Here is a 10,490-nt window from a genome sequence, read left to right as displayed (position 1 = left end):
AGTAAATAGAGTAATACTACAAGTTCCTCTTGTGTCCCTCTTGAGTCTCTCTAAGAATGATGTGGCTATTAAAATTACCATTGATTTTGTGATTGATCATTATTAGATTTTGATCAAATAATGATTTTGATCAAATAGTGATTTTAATAGTCATATCATTCTTGGAGGGACTTAAGATGGACACAAGAGAGACATATAGAATTATTCGAGTAAATAATACATTAATTTAATTCAAAACAATTATTGTAGGTTGTCTTTAGATGTCTCAATACTAATGGTAATCTTATGAGAAACAACATATATACATGTTTATGTCTTCCTTCCACCCTTCAACAAACTTTTTAAGAGGGGAAAAGGTTCAACAAGCTCAAGCAGTTGAAGCACTCGAGTGAAGTGCCACAAGGGAGGCATAAAATCCATCCTGGATATTAATCAAAGTCTCATGCCTTCCTTTCTCCACAATAACCCCATTCTTGACCACAGCGATTACATCTGCATTCTTGATTGTGGATAATCGATGGGCCACCACAATTGTAGTCTTGTTCACCATGACTTTGTCTAATGCATCTTGGACCACTTTTTCCGACTCAGCATCTAGTGCACTGGTAGCCTCATCTAGTAGTAATATCTTTGGATTTTTTATGATAGCACGCGCAATGGCTATGCGCTGCTTCTGCCCGCCGGACAACTGCAGCCCTCGTTCTCCTACTACAGTATCATAACCCTGCATGTTGCATTAGGAACATAGAATTTGTGTAAGAGTACTTGCAAATGTACTTCAATCAACAATTTTATTCAATTTGCACTATTCTTACTCGTTGCAGTCCACTAATGAACCTGTGGGCATTGGCCATTTCTGCTGCAGCTATAATCTCTGTCTCATCTACGTTTCCACCCTTTCCATACGCAATGTTTGCACGAATTGTTTCATTAAACAAAATTGGTTCTTGGCTTACAAGGCCCATCTGCTGCCTCAACCACTTCAATTGAAACTTTTGAATTTCGATTCCATCCAGTGTAATATGACCTGAATCGGGATCATAGAATCTTTCCAATAATGCTATCACTGTGGATTTCCCACTCCCGCTTTCTCCAACCAGGGCAACTGTCTGAAAGACGACATTCACAAGAATATTGTTTAAACTTGAGAGTTCTCGTCTTTTCCTGTTGCAGCGAAGAATGAAATTCTAAACATGATGTTAGAGAATATTACTTTACCTTGCCTGCAGGAATAACCAAGTTAAGGTCTCTGAATATCTGAGCATCTGGCCTAGATGGGTACTTAAAGCTTACATGATGAAGCTCAATATCTCCCTTGACATCATCCAGTGATATCCCGGACTCATCAATTGGGTCTATCTTTGACTTCCTGTCCACTATTGCAAAGATAGAAGCTGTAGCATTCTTGGCTTTCTGAGAATCATTGGAAAAAGAGCTTGTTTGAGTAACCGCAGTAGCTGCCGTGGTCAAAGCAAGGAAAACCTGCAAACCACACATACGTGTCAAGAAGATCAAAAGATAATTTGGTTTAATGAATCTCATTTATATTTTTCCTGAAAGTTCTGAAGCTTTTGGAAAAAGAAACGATTTCTTATTTACCCGGAAAAGATGTGAGAATGTTGTTTTTCCGTCCTTAACCAGCTGAGCTCCTGCATAGAAAGTGGTCGCGTAGACGCAAAACACAAAGAAGTTAGCCATTCCAAATCCTATTCCACTGATCAAGCCCTCCTTTATGCCTGCCTTCACAGGGCCTTCACATTTTTCTTCATAAAGTTGCATCACTTTATCTTCAGCACAGAAAGAAGCAACGGTTCTTATGCTCCCAACTGCATCATTTGCTATTTGACTTGCGTCCTCATACATTGCCTGCAACCATGCATGTTCACTTTTGTTAACATCCAAAATAAGTTACCTATGGTGAAGATTGGTGAAAAGGATAAGGCCATTTGGGTGGCTTCGTAGAAAGAATTCTATACCTGTTGTGATACATGCGAAGCAATTTGTTCTATGAGGCTTAGAGTTGATTGGTGGAAGTTAATATGGATTTCTCTTGTTATTCCTAAACAAGCTTTCATCCTATGGTTGACAGTCAGAAATGTCTTATCCCTGGGAGATGGATTGCTGAGTTGGGGCGACACAGGAGAAACAAAGTGTGTTTTACCGAAGTTCGTAGTACATAATGTTTTGTATTGATGGAGCAGATAGGTTGGGTTTAGTTATTCTGGTTTAGATACTTTGTCGTTGTTGTTGTCTTTGTAAAGCATTAGCTGATGGGGAAGATAGAATGTGGTTAGTTGCTTTGTTTTGTGAGTAGCTTTTGCTGTTTCAGCTTGGTTGATGGAGTGTGGTTTTTTTGTTAATAAAAATTCATTCATTCATCCAAAAAAAACCAAGTACACTCTTGATGAATAACTCATTAAACATACTCAAACCTAAGAAAGTTTTCATTTTAATGCATCTTGAAGAAATTGTTTTCTTAAGGCTTGCTTGGGTGTGCATTTGAGAGTCTAAAAATGCGTTTAACACTCAAAAAATCCGTTTCAACAAAAAAGTACATGTTTGGTAAAAAAAATTGAAAGCGCTTTTAAAGGTTTAAAAAGCCAAAAAATGGCAAAACACATTTTTAGCAAAAGCTTAAAAATGAAACTTTTGCCAAAAAAAAAAAAAACCGTTTTTTGTCTTAAAAACTCTATTTCTCAACTAGGCTATTAGTCTTTTTCCCTAAGAAATGATACCATTTGGCATGCTGCAACAATAAAAACTGTCATCAGTGGTAGAGCATACCTTTGCATCTGCACTGAATCCTTTCATGGACCTTTGCTGAACATATCCATTGACTCCAAGCAGAGGAACCAATGCAAGGACAATAAGCGCCATCTGCCAACTAGCATCAAAAGCGATGACTAAACCTGCAATCACTGTTGCAATACTTTGAACAATTTGAGCTAGTGGGTCACCAACTAGAGTGCCCACTATTGCTGCATCTGCCGAGAGCCTTGCACCAATGGCACCGCTTGAGTTCTCAGGCTCATCGAACCAACCAACCTCCATGCGAACCACCTTTTCAAAACACATTGCTCTGATACGTTCAATTAACTTGCACCCAGCCACAGCAAAAAAGTACGATTTTATTGGAGATGACAGAAATGCTACCAAACCAAGGACTACAAGCATTATTGCCCAAAACTTCGAATCCTTTCTTAGTTCATGAGGTTGTTCGTAGAATGTTTTGATTACACTGGAAATTAGCAAACCATATATTGGAAATACCACTCCATTTATGATTGCACCTACTGTTCCAATTAGAATATGTGGAATCTCAGGCTTATTGAGGTAGGCAAGGCGGCGAATTGGGACTTCTGGAGATTTTTCTGGTGCCACTGAAGGGGTATCTGGTTCTGCCGCTGCAGTATCAGTTACATCAAGTCTTGTGGGTACACCAAATGCTATTGACAATGAGTGACAACTGCTATTTACTGATGATCCCCGACTAATGGAATGTGGTATTGACACTCTTCGGCTTGACCGCCGAAGACTTGACTGTCTGAGAGATTCCAAAGTAATTTCTGACTTTTCTTGATCATCTACAGCATGTTGTGATTCCTTGTTTACTTCTTGCAAGCGTATAAGTTGAGAGAATGCTCCATTAGGATCCTTGAGTAGTTCTGAGTGTGAGCCTGATCCATGGCAAAATACATTAAAAAAGGAATAGCCAAATAAACTACGAAATGAGTATCTCACATTCTCTGTCAAGCCACAGTGACAGACCTGGTTCTGAATATTCATTTACAATGATGTGCTCAACAAGAATCTGCCTACTAGGTTGGATGCATATATGATATTGGTTCAACATGTTAAATGAGTAATATAGTATGAATAATACCTATCATCAATTACCTTTTTCAACCATTTTTCCTCTGTGAATGACGGCGATCATATCCGCATTCCTCACGGTGCTCAGACGATGGGCAACAATGACAGTTGTTCGGTTAACCATAATCCTGTCTAATGCTTCTTGTACTATTTTCTCTGATTCTGCATCAAGTGCACTTGTTGCTTCATCCAATAATAAAATTCGTGGATCTTTCAGGATTGCTCTTGCAATGGCAATTCTCTGCTTCTGTCCCCCAGACATCTGCTTTCCATGCTCACCAACCATAGTATCTATCCCCTACATAGTAAAATAAAAAACCCCAAAATAAGAATAATAATTTTCAGACCTTGAAGATGAACTCAAGGTGAAAATTAGAACCTGTGGCAATTTATCAATGAATTTAGCAGCATTTGCAAGTTCAGTTGCAGCTCTTATCTCTTCAATAGTTGCACCATCTTTGCCATATGCAATGTTGTCCTTAATGCTGGCACCAAACAGCACAGGTTCCTGGCTGACAAGACCAATTTTCCCCCTAATCCACTTAAGCTGATACTCTTTGAGGTTAATGTTATCTATTAGAACTTCACCAACTTGTGGGTCATAGAATCTCTCTATTAGGCTGATCACTGTTGACTTCCCACTTCCGCTTTCTCCAACTAAAGCTGCAGTCATGCCACTAGGGATATAAATAGAAAATCCATTGAATATTTGCTCATCCAGTCTGGTTGGATAGCTGAAATAAACATCCTTCAATTCTATATCTCCACGAATGTCATCCAATACTTTCCCACTTTTATCAGAAGTATCTATGTCTGGCTTCCTCTCAATAGTCTCAAACATCTTATAGGCCGCAGCTCGGCCAGCTGCAAATGCTTTCAAGCAGGGAGATGCTTGACCTAAGGACCTGAAGCAACCACAAGATAGCAAAAGGTAAGAAGTAATTAAATAATTAAATAAGCCAATTAAAAAAGATGCACATGCATCCATGGGTTCATATATTTTTGAGTATCAGCGCTTGTGTAAATTCAGCAACATAAGCCGAAAGAAGATTTCACTTATTGGGGAAATAGGAAGCATAATGTTACTAGCATATTTACATACTTCTACAAGCTAAAGGAAATACAAAATGCAGCTTACATGGAAGCATTTAAGACTACGATAATCACATTTATCACTTGACCCCCATTGTATCCTTTCTGTAGTATCAGCTTGGCACCAAAATACACAGCCAACGAATAGGTGGAAAACACGACAAACAAAATCGTGCCAAAACCTACTCCGGCAGTTAAGCCTTCATGAACACCAGATTTGTAAGCATGTACAAGAAATTTGCTGTAACTTGTTATAGCTTGCTTCTCCCCTGTAAATGATGCTACCTACATTGGAAGCATTGACAAAGGTCCATCTTTTGGTAAAGACTAAAGAGAGAAATCAGATTAACCGTTTTAAGTTGAAACCATCAAGTCTTTTTTTCAAAAGTATTCTGTTTTGACAAATCGACTTACAGTTTTGATTGAGCCAATTGTTTGTTCAACTACATTTGCTGCCATTGCATACGCATTTTGTCCACGGGTTGCCATCTTCGATATAATCAAGGACACCGTGGCTCCAGCTATCACAAGAAGAGGAATTGCACAACACAAGACAATGGTAAGAAGCCACCCCTTGATAAATGCTATTATAAAGCCCGCAATGAAGGTTGATATCAGCTGTAGAAATTTCCCAACCTGCAGTACTAGCACATTTAGTTGGGAGACCAAGATGAAATAAAAATTTTGTGCAATCTTTTCTTAGTTTTGATGTAATTTTGGCAGCTCTTCTATACCTTCTCACCCACGGCATCCTGTATGAGAACAGTGTCACCAGACATTCTCCCGATGACCTCTCCGGTGTTAGTTTCCTTATCAAAGAAAGCAACATCTTGTCTCAGTATAGTTTTCAGATACAAACTCCTTATTCCTGCAGCCTGTCTCGCCCCTGTGACCATCCAGCATGTCACCTCTGACAAACAATAGACCGGAGATTCTTAATCTTCAAGGGGTTATACATAAAAAGGCTTTCTCTATGCCTTAAAAATCGGTAATCACTTAAAGCATATAATGTACTTACGGAGGCATGCTGCGCAACCAATCCCCAGTGCCAAGTAGACAAATTTTAGAGAGACCTAAAATTTCACCAGGTTGCTAAGTAAGAACATCATCCTATCAAGGGTTCAAATACATTCCTAGACATATTCTTAAATGGGTACCTTGTTCATTGGTTTTTACCTTAGAAATTGAATGAACGATGTCATTGTTGTTATTCTGGTTACTGCCGAAAGTATTGATCGTTTGCCCAAGAAATATTGTCATAAGGGGCATGCCTATCCCACTCCCAACGGCTCCAATTGTGCCAACAATCATCAATGCAGCATCAGTGGAATCTGCAAATGAGAAAAGCTTGAGAAATGGAACTGTCCTGGTTTTCTTATCTCCTTTGTTTTTCTGGGAGTTTTGTTGTTCCCCGTTCATAGTAGAGCTATTCCCTCCTTCTGCATTGCCTTCTGAAGTGATGGCCTCATTTCTACCTGCATCGCCTTCCAGGCCGCCCTCCACTGCCATATTACCAAGTCCAAGAACCTAAATTGCACCTCAAGAACACAATTAATTGCTGAAATCAGCAACTGATAAATCAAGACAGAAAAGTTGGACCAGTGGCTTCTTGTCAATATATTAGAGTATCAAAATGATAATTCATGAAACTACATGGATATGATGAATTCTAAAGCTACTAGTAGTCCAGAAATAAGTAACAATATGAGAATTAGCCCATGAGCCCTATGCTGTGTATATGGTTGAAAGATTGTAAAAATAAAGTTTATACAAAACATTTCTGTTTCTATTACTCAAACAGTACAAGAGAATACTAAACAAGCACGACCAATCCCCATGGAGGAAGAGAAGCCTTGTTGATGAGATAATACTTTTCTATAAACACCGGTGGTGTAAATTTTTGCCTGCGTATTATAACCAATCACCTTCAGGTTTTTCAATCCTCACGAAATTTCTGGTGAGCCATGAGGTTAACAGTAAAAAATATACATTTTCTACTTTGAATTTTACCTGTTAACAGAGAAAGAGGAAGCTGAACGAAACTTTTATGTTCTTTGTCAGATACAAAATCTCCTGCCACCCTGTGGCAACCAGCAAAATCAAGAACCCTGCAAAACTAAGTTGCCAATCTCAAGTCATCTTCATTTGATACAATCCTTAGGTATAACTCACCCTTTAAAACTAACTTGAAAGCGGAGGGTATTCAAAAACTTATATATACATGGTTAAAATTGTACTCTCTTTTTTTTTTTTTTTACTGTGATTAAAATTGTACTTAAGGCATGTGAAACACTTAGGATTGAGATATCATCATTGAACAACAACACATTATTGTCATGACCATTGAAAATGAACATATCCCAACTGTCAAAAGATCAAAAAAAGAAAAAGAAAAGAAAAGAGTGATTCAAAGATTAATTCAGCAAAAGATCAAAAGGGTACCTGAAACTATCAACTGATATTATCTTACGCAGGAAAATAATATTGGGAAAGGTTCAAGTTAGTTGAACTTAACCTTCCAAAAAGATTATGCATAAAAACTAATAACAACTCTTATTTGAATGAATTGGTTTATATCTGTTTCAATGGACAGAGATAAGTAGAACGGAGTTGATGATGGAGACCATTTCATTTAACACTCTCCGAAAAGAGAGAGAAAGATGGATTTAACAAAGGATTGGAGAAACCAGAAAACAGTCGGCACCTAGAATGATTGACATTGCAGCTTAGGTGCAATGTGATGTTTTGGCTTTAGCCGCAAATAGTTATTGAAAATGTGCAATGCAAGGTTGGTATAGCCTACAGTATAAATAATGATATTTGTTGGTCCCTAGAGGAACTGAAATGAGAGAGTGCTTATGAAGGAAACGACAAAGTCGAATACATATGCTAAAATTTAGGCCGAAAGATGACTTATTTTAAACGCTTAGATGAAATGAACGTCTTAGATTTATGAATTTAACAATATCGACTTTAAAGGAATTCTAGGAGATCTCAATCCTAAATTAGTTGTGAGACGCTGTATATAGAGTGGCGGCTATATATAGAGTGGCGGCTACGTGCTCTCTTGTGCGACGTTGAAGTCAAAGTGTCCATGTGAACCTGTGGTTATTTAGAAAGCAAATAAATACCAGCCGTCAGCCGTTTCTTTATTTATTTCTTTCCTTTGTTTTGTTTCATTTGTAAATGCTTGACGGCTGGTACGTTAAGCTTCTGAAAAGTTTCATAACTCATGCATGATGCATATGTAAGAATGACATACTCTGCTTTTGGTTAAGAAGAAAAACCAAAACAGTTTCTCAAATATGTTCTATGATGCATCAATCCCAACGGGGATGTATATTTTCTTTGTTTAATTTTGCAACATTCAATAAAACTTTTGTTTGTTTGCAGAAAAAACAAGAAATGGAAGGAAACTTTGGTCTGTTCTTTGGTTGAATCGAAATGTCTGCAACCCCGTCATCAAAAAGAAAGCAGAGGAAAAATCACTGACAGGATCAGAACATCCAAGAAAACTCTCCGCTTTTCAGAATTTTAACAATATACTATTCTCTTTGGGGTTGCGTATGGCGTATGGTGCAATCTATTAGCTTTTCACCGTACGAATTAAATGGGGAGTGAAATTTTAGAGAGCTATGAAATAATTAATGGAAAAATATAATTTAGCCTTCCGAACTACTAATCATTTTTATTTTAGCTCCCTAATGTTCAAAAAGTGATAAAGTAACCCCAAACTACTAAAAAGTTGCAATTTGGCCACTCCGCTAATTAACACCGTCAAATGGGATGGAAAATGCAAAACAACGTTGTTTTTTGAGGTTAAGTTACTAAAATGCTATTTTGAAAAAAATAATAATAATTTAAAAAATGCCCCCTAAAAATGACATAGTTTTGAATTTGAAAAAAAAAAAAAAAAAGGTGATTTAGTGGTGGCTCGCCAAGCACCCAATGGCCGCCCAACCACTCCCACAGGCTTGGGGTGGCTTGCCAGCCACCCCCATGGCCTGTTGGGTGGCTGCCCAACCTCCCCAATAGGCCTGGGGGTGGCTTGCAAGCCACTCCTGAACGTTACCACCGTTTTTTTTTTCCCCTCAAAACGACATTGTTTTGGAGGGCATTTTTCACATTCGTTTTGGAGGGCATTTTTAAATTTTTTTTTTTTTTTTCAAAAGGGTATTTTAGTAACTTAACCTTGTCAAAATGATATAGTATTAAATTTTTCATCATATTTGACGGTAATGACTAATAGAATGGCCAAATTGCAACTGGTTGGTAGTTTATGGGCTACTTTATCACTTTTTGAATATTATGGGGCTAAAATGAAAACGGCTGGTAATTTGGGAAACTAAATTATATTTTTTCCAATAATTAAAGTTGACGAGTAGTTCTAAGTGGACCATACTCTCCTAGAGTCTAAAAGTCAAAACATAGATGCAGTTGCATTTAAAGGTTTAGAGTACTTCTTTTTCAATCAGATCAGCAGCTTGGTGTCCCCAAGAGATATCTCAATCGGTTAAGAACCACACATTATGAAACGAAGTTTACTAATTCGAATCTATCATCCCCTCTTATGTGGACATATCAAAAAAGATCAATAGGTTGGTCCCTCCATGATTATGGAACTTAAATTTTGTAGCGTGGATTAAAATATCGTCAGTTCCAAAGCATGGTAAGGCTACAATTCAACTTAAGTTTTCAAATTTTCTAGAACCATTTATCTGTTGGAAAATTTAGTTCAACAAGGTGAGGTCTCTACCTTCAAGAGAGGTCCTATGCCACAATCTCGTTTCTTCCATGTATTAAGGTTGATTATCTTGTGTTTAGTTTCTGTTTAAGGTTTGTTTCGTAGTTGGGTGTGAGGGTTTGATGCTAGAGAGTTTTAAGGAGATTTTTGGTGAATGATGATGATGCTATTGCTAGGGTTTGGAAGTTGTAATCTTTATGAAAGCATGTGCTATTTCATTGTTATATTATGCCCATCTTACTGTTTTAAAGGATTATGAGTAGCTTCATGTCATTTGAGAATATTTTAGGAAAGACTTGTTATTGGTTAATGTAAAGTTTGGATTTTGGAAGAAAGATGGAGACTTTAGTTTTAAAATCTCGTATTGCCACTACAAAAAAAAAAAAAAAAAAAAAAAACATAATTTTCTTGACCAAGGGTTTCTAACGTGCCAATATTGATGTGTGTCAAAGTTTAAAAAAACGGGTGTCAAAACTTCCAATTTTTTGACGTGTTAAAATTTTTGTAGCCTATTTTATGCAGCCTGCTTTGCATGCAGGCTGTTTTATGCTTTAGACTGTGTTGGGAGTTGTAGTAAGTCCCTAGGAGGTGCTAGAAAGGTTATAGTTTTTACTTTTTTAGGTTTTAGAGGTTTTATCCTGTCATATATCTTATGGGGAAAATGATTCTCCCCATTTCAAATTCTCTCTGTTTCTTCCGGTTAGGGCATTTAGAATGATAATGTTGTCCAAAAATTTTAACCTTAAAAAAATTTGGACAATTTTACCCTTCTAAATGCATT

The 10,490-nt window shown here is 37.4% G+C and overlaps 1 protein-coding gene across 1 annotated transcript; it reads right to left on the bottom strand.

Moving 5' to 3' along the window:
• Window positions 1-6,474, bottom strand: LOC132171860 (ABC transporter B family member 11). Its single transcript, XM_059583272.2, has 12 exons — window positions 6,142-6,474; window positions 5,984-6,038; window positions 5,700-5,875; window positions 5,380-5,601; window positions 5,012-5,250; window positions 4,253-4,778; window positions 3,898-4,171; window positions 2,785-3,677; window positions 1,600-1,866; window positions 1,219-1,482; window positions 816-1,109; window positions 1-724 (listed from the first exon to the last, which is right to left on the bottom strand). Exons 1-12 carry the CDS (start codon window positions 6,472-6,474, stop codon window positions 368-370), a joined length of 3,900 nt encoding a protein of 1,299 aa, XP_059439255.2. The 3' UTR covers window positions 1-367.
• Window positions 6,475-10,490: the final 4,016 nt, after the last annotated feature.

The sequence above is a fragment of the Corylus avellana genome, chromosome 1 (genome assembly GCF_965113065.1).
Source record: "Corylus avellana chromosome 1, dhCorAvel1.hap1.2, whole genome shotgun sequence".
Classification (NCBI taxonomy): Eukaryota; Viridiplantae; Streptophyta; class Magnoliopsida; order Fagales; family Betulaceae; genus Corylus; species Corylus avellana.
The sequence above is the reverse complement of the archived record's forward strand: the minus strand, read 5'-3'. Positions and strand labels throughout refer to the sequence as shown.